This window comes from Leptonychotes weddellii, chromosome 7 (assembly GCF_054177405.1).
Source record: "Leptonychotes weddellii isolate Sample4059 chromosome 7, ASM5417740v2, whole genome shotgun sequence".
NCBI classification, from domain to species: domain Eukaryota; kingdom Metazoa; phylum Chordata; class Mammalia; order Carnivora; family Phocidae; genus Leptonychotes; species Leptonychotes weddellii.
Genome location: NC_138375.1, coordinates 28,246,532 through 28,268,667, shown reverse-complemented (window position 1 = coordinate 28,268,667; position 22,136 = coordinate 28,246,532). Strand labels below are relative to the sequence as shown.

The window sequence follows — 22,136 nt, the reverse complement described above, 5'->3', positions numbered from 1 at the left end:
TCTATTCTTCCAGACTGTTTATCTGATCTCGTTTTCAGTTATCAGTTTGAAAATACATAAGGCACTAATTCAAATTAATCAATAACTGATGATGAGTTTATATCTTAATCTATGATTTTCAAAAAGTATTCAAGAAATTTAGCTCCACAGAGGGTAAGTATAAAGTGAAACAAATGTGATCAGTTAAGTAAAAAAAATTGGGTTTTTTTGTTTTAATTTTGGTTTGTTCTCAAGTGTGTTTTAAGTACATGTGTATGGAATAGTAATTTTTCCCATTTCGGAAACCAATGATATGTCCTATTTTTAATAATATTAATTATGGATTCTTCACATAGCTGTGAAATTAATTACCTGAGTAGGAGGAGAATGCACACACACAGACACGTATGTATGTAATATAAATACAGTATATGTGGGGCGCCTGGGTGGCTCAGTCGTTAAGCGTCTGCCTTTGGCTCAGGTCATGATCCCAGGGTCCTGGGATCGAGCCCCGCATCGGGCTCCCTGCTCTGCAGGAAGCCTGCTTCTCGCTCTTCTACTCCCCCTGCTTGTGTTCCCTCTCTCGCTGTGTCTCTCTCTGTCAAATAAAAATAAAATCTTTAAAAAAATATATAGTATATATATGTACTCTATACATATATACAGAGAGAGAGGAATTCTTAAAGGAAATTAAATCCTTGCCGCTAACAGAGAGCATCTAAACTTTCTATGATAATCGTTCCTTAAAACATTTGTACTCTCTTCAGCTCATCTCTTCAGCTTAATTTGCTGTGGAGCAACTTAATAGGTGCAGAGAGGGTGCAATCCTCCTGACTTTATTAACAAGAGGTCTAGATGAAAGAAAAGTATCTACGGATTAGAAAAGCCATTGACCCAGTTAAGGGCATGGCCACTTTCCCACCAACACTGGTTTTCAATACCTGCTGGTATGGACCAGACATGTCTTATTAATAGGAATATTCTTTCCATTTTAAGGTGGTACCACACCTAATACTACTATAAGTTAAAAATCAGTGAGGGACAGATCAGTGACTAAAAGAGAATGATAGATAGGTAGAAAGATAGATAGATAGATAGATAGATAGATAGATAGATAGATAGATAGACAGACAGACATAGACAAAGACACAGACATATAAATAATGTATATTATCATAGCATCCCAAATCCCCTAAGAATCAATCTCTACTGCCTATTGCCAATGGCCAGTAATGTTGATTTGTTTGTCAGCAATCTACTAATCCTGCCATTCATCACATGCGTGGATCTGCAAATAATCTCAGTCACTGTTTGGGGAGATTTATCCTGATAATGCTAGTTACAGTCACGGTCTCTGGTTTTTTTGTTTTTTTTTTTTTTTTGAGGGAAATTTAGCAGAGATATCCAAGGAGAGAAAAACCTCTCCCCTTCAAGGAACAGACAATGCTTCCAGGAGAAATGTACAGAGACCCCAGGAAAACTGATTTTGTTGTCCTCAAAACAATCTTTATATTAAAAACATCATCGGATGCTCATATCAAAATTCAAACTAAAAGTGTTTCAACATTTGATATTTTGCCTTTTGTTAGACATGGGAGATGAAGTTTATGATGATGTGGATGCCTCTGATTTCCCTGCGCCACCAGCAGAGCTGAGGTAAGTAAAATGTTCTCATTTTGAGATAAAAATCCGACTGCTTAAGAAAATTCAACTAGAATAAAACCCCAAAGGCATGTACATCTACTGTGTTTGATCCTGTTTACTCTGTCCTCTCTCTGATCTCAGCTCTAAAGTTTCTGCTAGGTTTGTGGGTGGAAGACCCTGATCCCCATCCTCTGCTCCCCCCCTCCCCGGGGTATTTTGCTCCTGATTATTCTCTGCCTGGTGACTCACTGATGTCTACATTCATTTATTCCTTCATGTACTCATTCACTGGGAAAATATTTGAGAGTCTGATCACAACTGATCTCACTGATTCATCTCCTCCCTTTATTTTTACCCTTTTCCCAAAAGCTTTTTTGTCTTGAACACACTTCTTAGTTTATATCTCACCCCTCACCTACCTTCTTCAAATCTCTTCTGTCCTCCACAAGATTTTTTCCTTTTATGGGAAAAAAAAAAAAAAAGATGATTTGTGTTTTCAAAGGACTTTGCCATATCTCTTTTTCACAAAAGCATCAGATTCTCAAAGGTTCCATTCAAATTAAAAAAGAAAAAGTTAGGGGTGAATAGTGACATTCTTCAGCTCACCTAAGGTTTCAATTTAATTTTAGGATAAAACTGTATGAAAAAATGTTAAGATCAGTTAGTACAAAAGGAGTACCATTTGAAACCTCTTTTGAAATAGAAAATAACATGGTAAGATGCTTTTTTATATTCCAATAAACATGTGAGATGAGCTGATACATACGGTGTATAAAAGCAAGAATACCTCTGTAGCTTTCTCAGGAAAAAAGGTGAATAAAAAGATCTTGAGCTTGATTAGTTAAAGGATGAAAGTGACACAAATGGGAGACAATACGCAGCGTCTTCTGAGCAATACTGCAAAAATGCATGAGTGTTTATTTATTTAGTATTTATTTTTTACCAACACTGTTAAGTTAATTTTACTGAACAAGAGAAAGTATCAAGATCAAAGAAACTGAAGAGAGAATATGCTATCATTTCTATGTCAGGATCAAGTTCTATAGGCACAACAAACAAGAAAGATGAAAAGAGAATCCTTCTTTTTTCTGAAAAGAAAATCTAATCTTCAGTAATATGTTAGGTTTGAAAATTCCTCACCATTGGGAAGTCACTTCTATCCCCGACATTTTTTAATGCATTTTTCTGTTTTATATTACTGTAAAAATGTCACCACGTTCCATTAAACAGCTCTCTAGGAACCCAGTTACACACTGGACCTTTTCTTCAAGTAGAATAAACCCCGGCTGATTAAACTTTATGTGATATGTACCATTTTCTTTGCTGCTGCTTATTTTCAGAGTTTAAGACTATTTTATGTTCTCTAACGTAATATTCTATTTTAAACTAAAACTAAACTTCAATAAGTTATTTTCAAAGGGAACTCATGGGCCATTTTTAACATGCATGTATATCCTGATAGTTCCAAAGTGCTAATTTGGGACTGCAAATCCACTACTGACCAGAGCACCGTAACAAAGCAGATACTGAGGCAGGATGCAGAACCCAAGGCAGGACACTGTGCTAATTCATTTCACAGTAAATGAACTAAATTCTGAGATTCAAAGCTTAGGAATCAAACATTTTAAATATATCAGTTACAAACAAAACTTTATTGTAGGTAATCTAGATAAAAATTAAAATCAGTGTTTAGAACTTTTCATTATTCACAAAAATTCTGATTTTTAAAATTCCCTCCTTCAGAGATTCCCAGCCTTTCCCTAACATCCACAGTGAACCCTAGCAAATGTTCCTCAGCCTTGGTTGCAAATTAGTATTACCTGGGGAGCTTTAAAACATATATGTCAGTATCTAGACCCCACTCAGTCTAATTAATTAGAATGTGTTTAATTTAATTAGAATTTCTAGGAATTAGACAAAGGCATTGGTACTTTTTAAAACTTCCCAGATGATCCTGTATGTGGCTGGACTGAAGAATCACTATCATAGGCTTATTCTTATGACAATTCACATCAGTCTAGTTGGTATCTATGAGATAAAATGTTACTCTGGCTCCATTTTAAGTAGATATGAAAACCTGACAAATAGATAAACTTTTCAAGCCATAAAAATCAATTTTTAAAAAAATGTTCTTTTTCATAAAGCCTTTTCTATGATATTGGCCAAGCCACTTAATTATCTAGGAAGGTTTGAAAAAATACAGAGAGTTTGACAATAGGTGGGTTGAATCATATGAAACCTCTGATACGTAACCACGTTCACACTATACCTCGGTAATTTTATATGGTTCACCATAATAGATAATCACTTCCATTTTAACCATAATCTGTATTATTTTGAAGAATCTCTTTTGTGTTATGAAATATTATCACTTATTACAATGAATGTACTAGATTTCTAAGAAAAGGAATTAATTAAAAACAAAATTCAACAAAATTGTAATGTTATGGATGAAGTCTCTATTGTATGCTGTTCTTTTTAAACTAAGCTAAATGTTGTTTTATGTGTGTTCTGCCATCTTAGTCAAGGAGCCAAGGCTAAGACAGAAGAAAAAGACCCCAAGAAGCTAAAAAAGCAGGAAAAAGAAGAGAAAGACTTCAGGAAAAAGTTTAAAGTATGTCATATTTAGATATCAAAGTTCAAAGCGTAATGAAAAAAACCAATGATTTTTAAGTACCAAAATGCACGTATTAAAAGTGTAATTATCGGGCGCCTGGGTGGCTCAGTTGGTTAAGCGACTGCCTTCGGCTCAGGTCATGATCCTGGAGTCCCTGGATGGAGTCCCGCATCAGGCTCCCTGCTCGGCAGGGAGTCTGCTTCTCCCTCTGATCCTCCCCCATCTCATGCTCTCTCTCTCTGTCTCATTCTCTCTCTCAAATAAATAAATAAAATCTTTAAAAAAAAAAAGTGTAATTATCAGTATCAGTTATCCATCCTAACTCCTTTATTTTCTATATAATTTTCTTTACATTTGAATTTATTCCTTTAACAAATTAAGTAAACTCTCATACATGCACAATACATATACTGCAATAATCATTTAAATTCAGCTGTTCTTTGAACTTTAATAATAAGATAATATAAAAATAGAATGGATAAAAAAGATTATATGTATATACACACACACACAAATACATATACATACACTGGAATATTATTCAGCCACGAAAAAGAAGGAAATCCTGCCATTTGTGACAACATGGATGGCCCGTAAGGGTCACTGCTGAGTGAAGTAAGTCAAACAGGGGAAGATGAATATTCTATAATATCACTTAAAAAAGCCAAACTCACAGAAACAAAGTAAAATGATAGTTACCAGAGGCTGGGGTGGGGTACATGGAGGAGATGTTAGTCAGAGGTACAAACTTTCAGTTATAAGATGAATAAGCTTTAGGGGTCTAATGTACAGCATGGTCATTATCCTTAACAATACTGTATTATATACTTGAAAGTTGTAAAGAGAGTAAATCTTATATGTTCTCACCACAAAAAAGAAGTGGAAATTATGTGAGGTGTTAGAGGTGTTAGCTAAAGATATGATGGTAATCATTTTGTAATATATGAGTACATCAAATCAACACATGTACACCTTTAACCTAAAAGATGTTTTTAATTTTAAAAATAGTGATTATATTAGGTTGGTGAGATTATGAGTGGTTTTTCCCTCAAAAATTTTTCTTTAATGTTTTTACATTATTTTTTTAAAACAAGGAACTATTTATTTAGCAAAGGCTTTCTTAGTACATCTGTCAATAAATGGATTAGTTTAATAATACACATCAATCAATAATATAAATGTTTTTCTTTATTTTTTTCCAGTATGATGGTGAAATTAGAGTCCTGTATTCGACCAAAGTTGCACCCTCCTTAACTTCTAAAAGGTGGGGCACCAGAGATCTGCAGGTGAAGCCTGGTGAATCTCTTGAAGTTATACAAAGCACTGATGATACAAAAGTTCTTTGCAGAAATGAGGAAGGAAAATGTAAGTCACTGCTTACTTTCATCGATACAGCACTCCAGGATTTAATAATCAAACATGTTTTCCTGATCATTAACTTCATTTTGTCTGTGCTTTATGAATTGTGGAATACATTAAGAAACTAGAGATCTTGCTGTGCTGAAATTGATGTATTTTATTTGAATCCTTTTTCATTTCCCACCTGCTGTATTTGGCACTGTGGTGCCAAGGTAATACCAAATTAGTACTTCTCAAATGCGGCCCCACAGACCACCAGCATCAGAAAACCCTTTGTGTATTAAAATCACGGTTGCCTGGATCCGCCCTTGATCCACTATGAGTTCTGGGGAGTCAGATGGAATCTGGGATCGTCACTCCTTCCCTAGCTTATTCTCAGGTACACGAGAGTGAGAAGCGGTGTGCTGAAGGAGTGAGTGGCTCTTGTTCTGGCCTGGTTTTGAAATCATATAGCACATGACACATCTAGAATTTCCAGTCTTCCTACCTTGCACACTTACTTGTTTTCATTTCCTGTTTGGACACACTTCATACGACATAGTATTCCAGATGAATATAAGAGAGTCCCTTGTCTTCTTTCCACTTTATGGGATATTGAAATTGATGGAGGGAAATGTTTTTGTGACATTTGAAAAGGAAGCTTATTTCACTTAAAGTCCAGGGAAGAGTAATTCAAAATTATGCTTCCTGTATTTATTTTTTAATTTAATTTAATTTCAATTTAATTCCAGTGTAGTTAACGTGCAGTGTTACATTAGTTCCAGGAGTAAAATATAATGAGTGAGCACTCCCATAGATCACCCAGCACTGATCACAAGTGCACGCCTTCATACAGCATCGTATTCCACATGAATGCAAGAGAGTCCCTGTCTTCTTTGACTTTATCGGCTATTAAAACCGACAGATGGAAATGTTCTTGTCAAATTTTAAAAAGAAGCTTATTTTATTTAAAGTCCAGGGAAGAGCCATTCAAAATTATGTGTCCTATATTTAAAAGCAAAGAGTCAGTGTGGCTGCCCCCATCAGCTTGGTTAGTCTGTGTGGAAAACATGAACTCTGAGTCGAATTTTAATGACAGGAAGGTGACTCAGGGACAGGAACTGAAATGGGAGTTTTAAGAATAAAACCGGTGACTCAAGGTTGGGGAAATGGATCTAAAGTTATCATGGAGGAGGTGTGGTTGGCTTTTAAAAGGAGAAAATGAAATGTGGGTACAAAGGATAAAAGACACAGGTAGTGTAGTATTAAGACTCAAAGGTCACTGGAGATAATGTGTAAACAGTGCTCCAGGAGATGAAGAAAGCCCTCATTCAGACTAGCATTTGTGAGGATGTACCCCAAGGAATAGCTTTACATGCAGAAAAACTCTATGCGTTAAAAGGTCATCAAAAATATTAAAAAGTTTAAAAATTCAGAAAGTGTTAAATAGGTTATGATTATTATACCAGATTGAATATTTACACGATGACTATGATAATAATGTGAGGAAATTCTCACGACACAATAGTAAGAGAAATACGAAGCCTGCTTAATGTGGGATTGGATTTACAGCCAGGTTAAAAAATTATGTAAATAAGAGAAACTAAGCTACGCTGCTAATAGAGGCTGATTGAGGTGAGGAGCCTAAATGAACCTGTTTTCTTTCCTCCACGTTCCAAATTATATTACATTTTTTACAAGAGAGAATTGTCCTAGTACCCTTGTCCTGTGGCCCCTTCTCCGGCGCACAAGCTTCAGACCGATCTTGCCCTGCTGTCCTGAGATTCTTGTGTTTCACAACAAAGCCCATCTAAAGCCATGCTCCTCAACTCCAAAGTGCACACGCATCGCATGGGGATCTCGTCAAAAATGCTAATTCTAATTCAGTAGGTCTGAGGTGAGGTGTAACGTTCCGCGTTTTACCGAGCCGCCAGGGGATGGATGCTGCTGGCCCATGGAACATACTCTCGAGTAACAAGGGTATAAATGGCTTCATCAACAACCTGTATGGAGGTAGATGAGCAGGAGGATGCAGCAGCAGAAACGGAAATTTGGAGGAGACCCTTATCTTTCTAGGAGCCAGTAGACCTTAAGAATGAGAAAAACAGGGGCGCCTGGGTGGCTCAGTTGGTTAAGCGACTGCCTTCGGCTCAGGTCATGATCCTGGAGTCCCGGGATCGAGTCCTGCATCGGGCTCCCTGCTCGGCGGGGAGTCTGCTTCTCCCTCTGACTCTCCCCCTCTCATGCTCTCTCTCTATCACTATCTCTCTCAATAAATAAATAAAAATCTTAAAAAAAAAAAAAGAATGAGAAAAACAGTAATTACTCAGGGATGATTCTGTAATCCACTATCATTTCCTATTTGGACATCAACACTTCTGAATACTGTTATGAATACTGGAGGGCTCCTGCCCTCTTAGAATCTATCACCGGTTAAAAATGAGAAGGGCGAACATTAGGTAAAATGCTGATAGATCACAAGCAATGGCTCCATGTAACTTTTATCGGTTTTTTCTGGAACAGTACCAATGCACTTTACAAGTCCCAAGCTCCCTGATGACTAATTCAAGTCTTAGGTGGTTTGGGGTCCATCTCAAACAGAATGGAAACCTGATGATTCTATCAGTAGGGCTTGTATACCTGATGTTGTTTATTTAAAGACTTTCTTTGGACTCTGGACTTCGTCTTAGCTTCTCCATTTAGGGGTGATTCTGGGAATCGCTTATGAGCAAGTGGAAAAGGAGACAGGAAAGGAAAGGCAGTCAATAAAACCTTGTAATGGAAAAAGTTGCCACTTAGATAATTGGAGCTTATACCCATTGAGAACTCAGAGAGGCAGTGTTATCACAGCCAATGGGAAACAAATTGGGGTATTGATACATCAACTCCTGTCCATGTGGAGTTGAAGCCTCCTCCTGGGCAGGTGGCGAGCCATTCGGGATACCAAGCAAGCTGACAAAGAGCTCTGGAAGCCAGAGAAAAGTGATCAGTTAAAAAAAAACAAAATTGCTGGGCGCCTGGGTGGCTCAGTTGGTTAAGCGACTGCCTTCGGCTCAGGTCGTGATCCTGGAGTCCCGGGATCGAGTCCCGCATCGGGCTCCCTGCTCGGCGGGGAGTCTGCTTCGTCCTCTGACCCTATCCCCTCTCATGCTCTCTCTCTCTATCTCATTCTCTCTCTCAAATAAATAAATAAAATCTTTTTAAAAAAATTGCTAGTGCTGTCCTTTGGAAGTTGGGTGAGCCAAAAGGCACTGACCTGGTAGCAGGGGAAGGTCTATGGGAAGGCCACCCGGAGCATCTGCTGTTGCCTTTCATGTTAAGCTTTATTCCAAAATATAATGATCATATCTGCTTAATTTCAATTTTATTTTGCCAAATCTCCTGCTTTTCTTAACTTTTCTAAACCTCCTGCTTATTCCTTCCTTGAACTGGATCCTTGGCATTCTTAATTTCCCTAATCTCTGATCCATTGCTCATGTAACTTCTATAGGATTTGGGAGAATTGTTGTGTAGATTTAACCCTCTCTCATCTAGATTATTGCAATAGCCTTTCAAATGATATGTCTACCTTGCCCTTACTCTCAGCCAATCCACCTGCCACACTGTTACTCAAATACCATTTTTTAAAAAAAACAAATAGCATCTCTGCGCTAGTACATAAAACCCTGTAGATCTAGCCTCAACCCCATCTACTATTTCCCATCTGCAACTGCCACTCCAAAAATATATACTACTGACTTGTCATTCCCTGAATAAATTATGCTATTTCATCCTTCTATGCTGTTTTATTCTACGTCCAGTGCGCATAATTGTCTACTAAAAACAATCCAGTTGTCATCTAAAATTGGAAGCACATCCACTCCTTACTCCTCAGTCACCCATCACAATTTCTCTCTCCCTGGCCCCACCATGCTACTGCTTTTGTCCCTGTAATTGTCCTTCCTATTTTATCAATCTATTACTCGTATTAGACTCTGAGCTTGAGAGTAACTTCACGGAAACGTTCTCAACATTGTGCAGCCGATACATTCTGCGGTGCTTGGCACCTTTTTCGGGGCTTACTGAATTGAATGTAAGAATTTGGAAATTGCAGTTGGAGAACCAGATGAAAATCTGACATATAGACACACACAGGAAGAAGTCTGCAGAATAGTTTAACTTGTTAGAAGACAGAAGTTTTCTTAGTCCTAGTGATGTGGTTTGCTTGTTGGGTATCATTTAGGAGCCTTTAAATGTTTCAGTTCCTCATTTCTACATCTGCTTAGCTGTAAAGGCATTTGCAGTCCAAAACCATGGTAACCTTAACATTTTCCTTACTTTCCATTCCTTAATCCATCAAAGAAAAGCAAGCATAGCTTACTTAAACTTAATTTGTAATGGTAGGAAATTAGAGGCAAAAGCATTAACAATAATTTCTTCCCATTGTGGAGTTGAGTACAAGCCACCATTACAAGCATTCTCACATTTGATCAGTTCACCCACTGGCTTGTGGAAACACATATCGCAGAGGCGTTGAGATCTTAACTATGTATTTCTGGCACATCCCCAGATGTTTAGAATTTCTTGCTAATATTTGAGCGTATTCCACAACTCGATGTCTCATAAGCTGTGGGTTTCCCCACCTCCTGTCACTGGAGCAAAATTTTCTACAATAAGTGTGGAAGGAAACATGAACTGAATTATTTGTGATTAAAATGTACTCATTTTCTTCAGGCATCAAGGAAAGGGAATTTCAAAGATTGGATTTTCTCAAATCCAATTAATCATTTCTTTTCTTTTTTTTTTTTTAAAGATTTTATTTATTTATTTATTTGAGAGAGAGAGAGAGAGAAACAGCATGAGAGGGGATAGGGTCAGAGGGAGAAGCAGGCTCCCCGCCGAGCCGGGAGCCCGATGCGGGACTCGATCCCAGGACTCCAGGATCACGACCCGAGCTGAAGGCAGTCGCTCAACCAACTGAGCCACCCAGGCGCCCAATTAATCATTTCTTTGCTTAAATAATTTTGTTTTCAATTTTAAAACAGCATATGCTCACTGAAGAAAATTTTTAAATTCAGAAACTTTAAAAGTCCTCTGATTTGAAGCCCTAGGAAGGAGAAAGAGAGAGAAAGAAGACAAAGAGAACATTTCTATAATACTAGGCTAATAATTTATATTTAGTCTTCTACACTGTGTTTTGTTTTTTTCTTTCTGTTATATTATGAGCAGGTTCCCTTAAAGTCAGGCATTGTTCCACTTGTGTGGGTAAATCTGTGCAACATGATTTTATTGTTTTTAACCTGCATGAGGCCAAATTGAGTAAATTGAACTTTATTTCTGGACTTGCTCATGACAGATGAAATAATAAAGAAATAACAAAAGTTGTCATTTTTATTAAGCAAGAAATTTGAAAATATTAGAATGAAGATATTTTCAATTTTTCCAAAGACAATTTTGTGTTTCCTTCATAATTTTGTATTCATGACACCCTTCTTAAAGTTGAATCAGTCCTGAGAACTGGCTCGTATGGGGGTTGGGTGTTACTTTCTGAATTAGCTTTATCCCACCACATATTTCAAAACACTTGTTTCAAGCCTCTGTGCCCTGCTGTATGAATATGAAGTTTCCAAATAATAATTTCATATTAGTTTCCAAATAAAAATTTCAATTTCATATTCAATGATAATTCATGTGAGAATCCCTGGTGGGCCAACACCCACAGTAAACATGGTGCCCATTCTACATGGCATGGAGCCACGATGACTTTTTTGCTTCTTTCATTTGTACTTCTCATTAATATGCCTTATGACGGATGTACATGGAACACTGAAGCAAAGAGATCATTTTTCTACTGCAAAAATAATTATTTCTAGGAACTACAATGGAGAGATGATATAAAATATAAAAATTCATGGTGGGTCACTTTTTTCAACACTGTCATGAATCAATCATGCTTTTAATAGAATGAGGTTTTAGAGATTTTTAAAGGTACTAGACAGCGAAATCTATGCTGTATTAAAAAGTCATTAACACTGTAAAAATGCTATAGAATAGTAATTTTATAGCTAATGAGCCCCAAATTATCACATCATTTCAGGAAACTAAAATAGAGCAGTACAGTACCATCCCACACTGCATCTCCTTGATACATTTTCTTAAGCAATATTCATCATCATTCACATTTATGTAGCTCATCCACAAAAGCAATATCTATAGCAGAGCATCCAACAAAAGGGAAAGCCATTCCTTAGAGCTCCGGAATAGGCAAGCTACAGGAGGAAATATAATAGGCATTTGAGAATCTAAAATATATTTTTTATAATTAATTTTGTGAAGACAGGCTATTAAGCTGTATATCATGAGTTATTAACCTTGGTCATGTAAAGGACTACTTAATGCTTAATTACTACAGACGGTACTTAATCCAGGTCTACACAATTTTAGCATAGATGAATTTTCTCTTTTTTTTTTTTTAAGATTTTATTTATTTATTTGACAGAGAGAGAGAGCACAAGCAGGGGGACCAGCAGGGAGAGGGAGCGGGAGAAGCAGGCTCCCTGCTGAGCAGGAAGGCCGATGCGGGACTCGATCCCAGGACGCTGGGATCATGACCTGAGCCGAAGGCAAACGTTTAACAGGCTAAGCCACCCAGGCGCCTCTAGCATAGATGAGTTTTCAAAAGATTACTTAAAAGCAAAGGAAAATAAACACTGTTGATTGCCAAAAATGATGTTTATATTCTCTTTGTTTTGTTCTTTATTTCTTTAAATCTTCTAAAGATTTTTTAAAAAACAAGAATATATTGATGCTGGAGTAAGTCCAGTCTCTGGCAATAGCTTTAATTTCTTATATATTTCTCTAATTTTTTATCTTCTAATTTTAATTCAGACACATTACAAAGCCTGAACAGCTCACAGAGATTTCCTTCACTGTCAAAAGCTTCAACTCATCTACGTCATTACTTTTAAATTATTAATTTAAACATGAATATCTCATGGGAACACTTATTATTGTATTCTTTTATTTCCCAGTTTGTTTTAAGAAAAAATATTCAAAAGAAAAGAAGAGCCACCAATTTTAACTAATGGAAACAAAAAAAGTTTGGACTATTACTGTCTATAGAGAAATGTTCACATTTTATTTTAGCTCTAAACATCAGCGCAGGTAAAGACAGGCTTCAGTTATTGGGACCATGACAAGAAATCCACAGTTTGTTCTAAAAACTTGTTATCTGTATAGATTTTTCTCTTTTGAGAGACACACATAGAATTGAATTTCTTAGAGACGAGCTTATCCCCTTTTAAAAATTAGGTTAAATTATGATACATACCTTAAATTTTTTAGAAGTCTGTTAACATGAAATGAATAAAAGAACTGTGAAATCAAAGGCAACCAAGGGTATTAATTTTTAGATGTTCTTACATTAATAATTTTTGCTACTGCTTTAACTGAAATAAAAAAGGTATAACAAGGTCTAATTTTTCAGAGTCTGAGAAAAATATTATATTGTTGTGCTTTTATCATTTTGACACATGCTTCATTATTACCATACTACAGGAATTCAAAGATAACTTTGATTCTTCCTTTTCCAAATAGGATTTTAAAAAGTTTTCATTAAAAAATGGTGAATTTCTTGATAAAATATTTCAGTGGAGTTTTTTTTACCCTGGAATATTTCAGGGGAAAGTTTGTTTTCTTAAGTTTCAATCTATAGTTTCATTTGTATGATCCCACTTTTTAAAAAAAATGTTTTTGCATGTTAAATCAATGGCAATATAACATCAGTATGTTTAAGTAAGTTTATTATCATTTGTATTAATCTTTGCCTATGAACTTCCTGGTTTATAATTTTTTACACATTTAGTCTAATAAAAATTAGATCTAAAGTGGACCAAGACCAATAGATTGGCTCTGAAGGAATTTAAAGGCTGTATTGACAAGGCAGTGAATGCTACTAATCTCAAACATACAGTAGTGTTTAGGTACTAACACAAAACTAATGATTCCGAAGATTAGTAATATTCATTAAATGTCAGCAGAAATTTTCTCAAGAAAAATAGTCTGAATTTTTTCTTAGGATTATTGTGCACAATAGATGCAAAGATAACCTTTACTTTTTTGCATAAAATATGGTCTATTTCCTATTTAATAGGGGAATCCCTAGAATGCCTGGTATGTGTTCTTCTAATAATGACTTGTTTCATGAAAGATGAAAGTGCACATGTTGACACTCTGTCAAATGGCAAAAGCAGTATGGAAGACCTTCCACACTGAACGTGAGAATTATTTTGAGACCGTTTAGAATGCATACTCCCCCAAGTAATCACAAGATTGCTGATCTGAAAGGGGAGTTGAAAACAGTTTTGACTCTGTTCAATATAATAGAATTTTAAAAGTTAAGGCTTTGATCTGGTGGTATTTGAAATACCTACCTACGAACTACTTTTGTATTTAGAGAAACTATAAATTCTCCCTAGGACTGGGTCTCATGGGTAACACTATGAAGAAATAGAGTAAAATTTGGTAGAGCCTTATGCTAGGACCTGCAGCAGCTTGGAGAAGAAGGTAATTTGTTTCTCTTTAAGGGGAAAGGTTGTAAATGGAGGAAAAGAGACATGTAGGAGACAGTGAAAAAAATAGAGAGAAAAGGAGAAGAAAAGAAGGGGAAAAAAGTGGACACGAATAAGTAAAATAGGTCCGAGCCCCTGAGTGGTTCATTCGGTTGAGCGTCTGCCTTCGGCTCAGGTCATGATCCCAGGGTCCTGGGATCCAGCCCGGCGTCTGGCTCCCTGCTCAGTGGGGAGTCTGTTTCTCCTTTTCCCTCTGTCCTCTGGCTTGTGCTCTCTCTATCCCAAATAAATAAATAAAATCTTTAAAAAAGAAAAAAAGAAAAATAGGTCATATTTGGAAATAGAATTATTCAGTATATCACATTATATCATATTACATTAAATATTCAATTCTATTTCACTTTCTTAAAAGAAACAGTAAAGATTATTAGATTCTGTACTATTAATAAAATTTATTTTCTTTTTTTTCATAGATGGTTATGTCCTTCGGAGTTACTTGGTAGACAAGTAAGTTCATTTTCTTCTACTACTATGCTTGCAAAAAGAATGTTATGCTTTTCTTTAAGAAAGATTGCTAATAACATCTAAATAATATAATCTACTAAACTGTCATAAATAAATTTTAAAACAATATGCTATCCTAATGTCAATACTAATGTCATTATGTACCCATAATAAAGTTAAGGTTTTCCTAAAGTGTCACTCTTTTAAATAGACAAAAACCCTTCTCGTTCATGAATATACAGTTCATAGTTATAAACATTCATTGGAGACAGATGTGGCAAACATTGGAGACAGGGGAAAACCACTAACACTTTCATTAATATTTTGCCTTTCATTACTCATTATTGCAGTTGGTGGAATTGAATTAATCAGGGGCCAATTAGTGTCTACACAGTAGGTGCTAATGTCACCTGTTAGTAATTTGGCCGCCATTTGAGGGCTTTTCTTTACTAGGCAGAGTAGAGCATTAAGTTGCCTTTTTGGAAGCATGCCAGAAAAAAGATAGTCATCAATGATTGTTCTATTTTTATGAATAAGACATTGTCACGGTCTGGTACTAGTGTTCTATGAGAGTCCCCCTCAAACCCTGTAAGATTCTGTTCCAAGTATATCAGTGCAAGAAGTAAACTCCGTTATCAGGTCATATGCCAACATAAAGATTTACAAAATTCTGCATAATAAAAAAATCAAGAAAGATTCACAAACTGTATCCATAAACAACCTGACACCAATCAGAAAGAGACAACTCAATGCTAGTGCTTTGTCAGCAAACTAGTAAAGAGTCAAATAAAAATAATCATAATACTTTTCTTTTTCTCAGACCATTAATCACAATGGTAGGCAAGGCACTTTTTTATTTTTCTATTTTCTATGAAAGATAAAATTTCAGGGAAAGAATACGTGGCTTCATCAGTGATTATTACAGGGTGATGGAGAGAGAATTTAGAAAGTATACTCTAAGTAATTATTGGTTGACTATCTATTGACGTGAATACTTAATAAATGTGTATTGAATGAATGATAGCAAGATCTATCCTCTTTGCATTTGTACCAGATCTCCAGTAGCCAACCCTCCCTTAATCTCAGAGAAAGGATCCAAACAGAAGACATAGGCAGCTCACAACATCTGCCGTAGTTGGCAGCAACTTGGAGGGCCTGCTGCTGCTTCCATGATGAAAGCAGACATAGTACTGGAACCAAAAGTGGGTCTGGTCAAGGCAACAGTCACCTTACACTAGTCACTGAACTTTGAGACTGTAATCTACATTTCAAGGCTATATTCGCCATTTATAAAATTTCTATTTTAATTACTTGTATGTCATTCTCTCCTCCATTAGATTATAAGCTTCTTAAAATCAAAGCTTGTGTCTTACTCATGATTATATCTCCTCGTACATCGGAGGGACTCGGTGGGTAAGGTGTGGAGAGCAGAATATTTTACAAAGATTCAGGACCAAGTACAACCAAAATGTGTAAAAGTAGCCAGAGCTATTATTATGCATGCAGCCTATAACCATAAACATTTTTAGAATTACATAAGAATCACCATACTAACCATATCTTGGCTACTCATTTTGAAACTAATATTTATGTATTTTATAATTAGTATTTAGAAATTTTAATTAGAAACATGCAAAAATAATGCACCCATTTCTTATGCCAAATATTATTCTATTTCTTTTTTAATATTATTCTATTTCATTCAACATTTGAAGTTCAAGTGAAAGTATAAATCTGATTATTAACAAATACAAAGAATCCATTAGGGGAGCACCTGGCTGGCTCAGTCAGAGGACAATGTGACTCTTGATCTCCGGTCCTGAGTTCAAGCCCCATGTGGGGTATAGACATTACTTAAAAAAAAAAAAAAAAAAAAAAGCCTCCATTAGGGCCCCAAGTGGAGTATTGTGCCATGATTTTTCAGTTTGTTCAGTTCAATAAGCACTTCTTACAACATACAGCTCTGTCCTAGGCTCACGGTTGGATCTAAAGGTGAATAAAGCATGGTGTATGCTCTTGAGGCATGTTTCCACTATTCCATATGTCTATGATATGGAATAAGTTGTGGGTTTTTTGGTTACTTTAGAATAGAACAGAGAATTAGGTTAAACCAATAAAAGATGATGCAGATGAGCATGAAATTTCTTCCCACTTATAAATTCACATTTAACTTCTCACCTTTAAATGCTTAATTGTGTCCCATAAAATCATATTATTAACTTTTTAATCTAAATATTGCCTTAATGTTAAGAAGATATTTTCTTTAAAATAAAAATTTTTTTCTACATTTACAGTGATGGAGAGATCTATGATGATATTGCTGATGGTAAGTCCCACATGGCACCCACCACCAAAAACAATTAACAGTGAATTTACTGCTCTTACAAATACTAAAAATAGCTTGCTGGATTAATTAGAACTTTCCAATCTGATCAGAATTTGAATCACTTGAAAATGTTAGGAAAGGCAAATGCTCTGGTATAATTTAAGAAAATTATTTTTGCACATGACTGGAAATCAAGGAAGAATCTTATTTATTTTCTTTGAAAACAGAAGTATGAAAATAGTGAATTTTTCATTATACCATTAATCTTAATACGAATTACTTTCATCCACAAAAATATGTATACTTGACCAATTAGTAGGTACTTATTTCATAACCTATAATACTCACTAGTATTCTTTCAGCATCACATATTTACAAATTACAATCTAAAAAATTAATCTCATCTGAAATGGCGCATAGAGTTACTCATGTGGCCTTTTAGTTTCCTTTTAAAATTATGGTTCTTACTCATATTTAATATCTTCAATCTCATTTAGGATAACTACCAAAAAGTATGTTTAATTAAGTGCCAGATAAAATAATCCTGAGTCTCATTTTGATAAAGAATAATTCTGTCTAGAAACTTCATTAGAATTAAATACTGAGCAATGAAAGTTAAATACATATATGGTCTTCCATGTAACTACTTTTTCACAAAGTGAGCCAATTCTACATTTTTTTTTTAATCCTAAACTGGGAGAGTGTGAATCACCCACGTTTCTAACCTTGGAACACTTAGAAGCTATGTGTTTTGTATAACTCTATTGAAATTTGTATTTTTTTTTTCAGGTTGCATCTATGACAATGACTAGGTCTCGGTCTTGTTCATTCTGTTATGTACATTTGATGCCAAAATGAAGTCTGAGTTTTAATGGACATGTGATTGGATATCATAGAAAATGAATGCACACAACTACTTGTTACCATTTGTCATACAATTCTGATTATCTTTATGACGTTTTGAAACTTTGGACTTAGAAAGTGATCATAACATCTTGGAAGACTGCATCAAAGAGATGTAAGAATTACTAAATATTCCATTTCTGCCTCAGCTGCAGTTATGAAGGCGCTTCTTTTAGACCATCAGTAGACAACGTCCCCTCCCTAAAAAGAAAAAAAAATTGAGAAGAAATGACTGTGTTGTCTAAAGAAATATGAGGAGGAAGAATAAAGAAATAAGGGGAGCCTGGGTGGCTCAGTCGTTAAGCGTCTGCCTTCGGCTTGGGTCATGATCCCAGGGTCCTGGGATCGAGCCCCGCATCAGGCTCCCTGCTCGGCGGGAAGCCTGCTTCTCCCTCTCCACTCCCCCTGCTTGTGTTCCCTCTCTCATTGTCTCTCTCTCTGTCAAAAAATAAATTAAAAAAAATAAAAGGAAGAAAATACTAAAACACTCTATAAGAAGGAAAACTATTTTCTGAACCTCTAATTATGATTGTATCTTATATTCTTTATTCAAATTATCTATCTTTAAAGGGGCACAACTGTCTCCTCTCTTGCTGGTGGGATCAATGTTTTAAAAATTACATTGGTAGCCGAACTTGTGTATAAAAATTGTCCCTGTTTGTTAATTGTGAATATATGTTAATTATTTGATAAGAATGTATGCATTTGGTATGCACACTTAAGATTGAAACTGTAGAAGAGTCAAAAATCAGTTTTCTTTTTGCAGATTCATCCGCTAACAGTTTAATCATGTGCTCTGTTTAAAGTACTGTTGGAACTAGAGTAGATAAGAATGAGGATTACCCTAAAATTACGAAGAATGGAAGATGGACTTTGAAATTAATTAGGCTTTTATGGCACCTCTTTACTATGAAGACTCTTTTGAAGGTTTTTGCTCTTCAATTACTTCTGTGGAACTTTTTTTTAACCACTTTACTGGAAAGTTGGCCTAGTTGTTTGGACTAGAATGTTTCCTACTCATACATACTCTTTCCCAAAGCAACTCCAAACAAAATGTGAAGCATTTGGATTCCAAATGCTAAGAACACTAAAGACCATGATACAAAATGCAAAACCCTAACACCCAAGAAAATGGCATGTTAGGTAATTTTTTCACAACTTCAAGAATAGTCTAATCCTAAAGCCGGCTCTACTGCTAATGAACCATGATGTGATATTGGGTAACCTCCCAGTTTCCTCATCTGCAAATAACAGGATTAGACAAAATCAGTTTTTCCCAACATTTTTATGACCAGTTACCTCAAACTTCTACAATCCTTCCCCCAACCCCAAATCCCGTATTTCAGAAACCTTTGTGTATCTTTAAAACTCATTGATTAAATAATGATTAATGCATTTTCCATATTTTAATATTGCAAAGGCCCATTGGAGCTTCTGAAGAGTGGCCCACGGAATTGAAATCATTTCAAATCATTGTAACCTTGGCCTTCATATGGGTAAAGTGTGATTTCCATTTGGTGTGTTAAAATTTGAAAATAGATCGTCAAAAAAAAAAAAAGAAAGAAAGAAAAGAAACCATCAACCTTTATTGCTCAATTTATAGAGTCTGGAAGTCTAAGCCCCCACATTAGAAACCAATGATGTCAAAGTCCCCCTCCAATTATGAAATACTTTGATGTCTACTTTTTGATAGGCTAAGCCAATAAATGCTAATATGATGAAATTATTTTAATAGATAAATTACATGGTTCAAAAGTATTTTTGGTTTTGTTAAATTTGGTAGCAAATATACATAATACACTGACAGTGTATCTCCAGTTATTACTTCCTGATTGAGAAAAACATAAATTCAATACACTCTCAGTTTTTAAAATTCCAAATTAAACCAAGAGAATATTTTAGAGTTTTGGGCTATACACCAAGAAACAGACACAGACATGCGTACAAAAGATTTATGTAATAGATAATCATCTTAATATAAAAGACATATTTGACATATTAATTTTAATATACTAAATATTATTTCTGTTATAGTTTTATGTATGGAATTTTGTCACATGAGAAGAGCTACAAATAAATAATACCTTCAGCAGATAACTTCGCCTCCTACTTCATCAAGAAATTGAAGTCATCAAACTTTCTCTCCCATAATTTGGTCCCACATCTGCAGAGTCTTTCTCTAAGCCCAATCTTACCTGTTTTTGCTTCAGCCTCAGAGGATGGAGTACTTCCTGTTCAAGACTGAACCTTCCATTAGTGTCCCTCATGCTTTTCTTCCTATTTTGAATGAAATTGAAATAACCGAGCACAATTCCCTTCAACTTCCAACAACGTTTAACCTTAACCCATGTTCAGACATTGTCCCAAGGAATAAGATGTCATTCCTCAAAGCCATTACCTTTATCCAAGTTCTTCTTCTTTCTTTCTCTGAAGTCTTCTTCCTTCATAATTAACTAATTCTCTCTCACACACAAACACACACACAAAGTCCCTGCCCAACTTTTCCCCCATTCCCTTCTTCTCTTCCTTTTTTTTTTAACTTCTTCCATTGTGCAGATTCCCTCCTCAAGGCTTACAACATACTGAAGTTCTTCTCATTCAAAAAACAACAGAAAGCCTTGCCTTGAATCCAAACATCCCTCAAACTACAACCCATTTCTATCTTCTATCTTCCTTTTCTCATTCCATTGTCTTAAAATGGTAGGGTGCATTTGGCACGAGGAGAATACTACACCTCACAGACCCCCAACTATGGGAAGCTTAACTCAGCAAAGGTCCTGCCTTCTACACTCTGAATCCTGTTTCCACAGTTGTGCCAACACCAGGCTTCCTAGAGACTGCTCCTAGCCAATGACTAAGCACAGCAGTCCTTTTCCTGAAAGATACAGAAGACCTCAGGTGGCAGGCTGTGGTTTGAAGACTCCCCAACTGCCTTGCCAAAACTTCCTTACCCTGCATAGTACTCTGAGATGTTTATTCCCAACATTCCTCGCCACCCCCTCTACATTAGGGTCAGACTCTCTGATGGGCTCCTCCAACCTTCCCTGACTCTCTCCCCATTTCCTCTCACACATACATTCTTCCATTTTTTTGTAATGTCAGCCATTTATCATGGGAAATAAATCAGATGAAGCACAGACCACACTATAGCTCTCCAACTTGACAATAATGAGGAACCTTTTCATGGGGGTGAGTGATGGACAAACCTCATTTACTATCTAGGACAGCCAGATTGCATTTCTGTTAGAAGCACCAAATGCCCTTGAGAGGTCTAGGAGGAATGTAATCATAAAAAACTAAGGCTGCTTGCTGCACACGAACTCCTCAGCACCTGATGGGATGCAAATGCCATGACCTGGAATAGAAATTTAAAGTCAAATTATGGTTTGGGATTTGCCCAGCTGAGAATAATATTCAATAGCTGATACAGGCTATTGGCAGACAGGTTCTTACTACCAAAGAAGAAGACAGAAATACCGTCTATGACCACCTTCTTATATCAGTTCTTAGAAACAGATCTTTGAAATGATGTAATATTTTTCAAAAACTTCAATTAAGTTCATGAAGAATTTTATTCAGGCATGTAAATTATCTCTTCCTTTTCAAACTCATGATCTTACACACGCCATCAGATATGGAAGCTTGACTCTTCATCACCTCTGTAGGAGCGGTATTGAAAGTAAAACTTTTTAAGGTAGGGTGAAATTGAGGTTATTGTTCTTTAGTTAACATGATATGCTTGTTAGAGCTTCACCCTATATGGTAGAAGCTGTGTTAAGAAAAGCACTGAAATGCTGTTGCCACCCACATGCCTCAGGGGACAAGAGGTTTGTGTTTTTTGTGTGTTTTTTGTTTTTTTTTGTTTTTGTTTGTTTTGTTTTGGTTTTGGTTTCTTGTCTTTAATATGTATAGATCTAAAAGAGGTGCAGTAAGCTATCATGGTTACTAACCTCCAAGATCTAAATAAATGTACAGGTCTAGAAAACCAAAACCACAAGGTATTAAAAGTTTTTGTGCATTTGTCTAGAAGAAAAACAATAGAAAAATCTCTCCTAATGGTAACGTAACTGCAGAAATAGACATACTCAGAAGGTATCTTAGGTTGGGTCCTCCAGAAGCTGAGCTTGAGACTAGAATTCTTGTGTGAGGGATTTGTTGAGGGGGCTCTGCAGGAAAAAAAAAAACCTGTAAGAATGAGGAAGCGGATAGCACAGGGGTAGAAGCTGGGCAAAGATGTGTATCTAGCTGCAGCCTATGCTTAGCCTGATTTCAGAAG

General features: G+C 35.9%; 1 protein-coding gene across 7 annotated transcripts in view; it reads left to right on the top strand.

Annotated features, from left to right (window-relative positions):
• Positions 1 to 21,369, top strand: part of FYB1 (FYN binding protein 1) — a 153,893-nt gene extending 132,524 nt beyond the window's left edge. For 2 of the 7 annotated variants that reach the window (XM_081826046.1, XM_081826048.1), the window contains 6 exons: positions 1,569 to 1,635; positions 4,147 to 4,237; positions 5,443 to 5,605; positions 14,601 to 14,634; positions 16,926 to 16,957; positions 17,747 to 21,369. In XM_081826046.1, coding sequence (XP_081682172.1) covers positions 1,569 to 1,635; positions 4,147 to 4,237; positions 5,443 to 5,605; positions 14,601 to 14,634; positions 16,926 to 16,957; positions 17,747 to 17,769 — 410 coding nt within the window. In that variant the 3' untranslated portion in view covers positions 17,770 to 21,369. Of the gene's footprint in view, positions 1 to 335; positions 385 to 1,568; positions 1,636 to 4,146; positions 4,238 to 5,442; positions 5,606 to 14,600; positions 14,635 to 16,925; positions 16,958 to 17,746 lie in introns of those variants that run through there. The other 5 variants (XM_081826047.1, XR_014146890.1, XR_014146891.1 and 2 more) reach the window with 5 other exon arrangements.
• Positions 21,370 to 22,136: the final 767 nt, after the last annotated feature.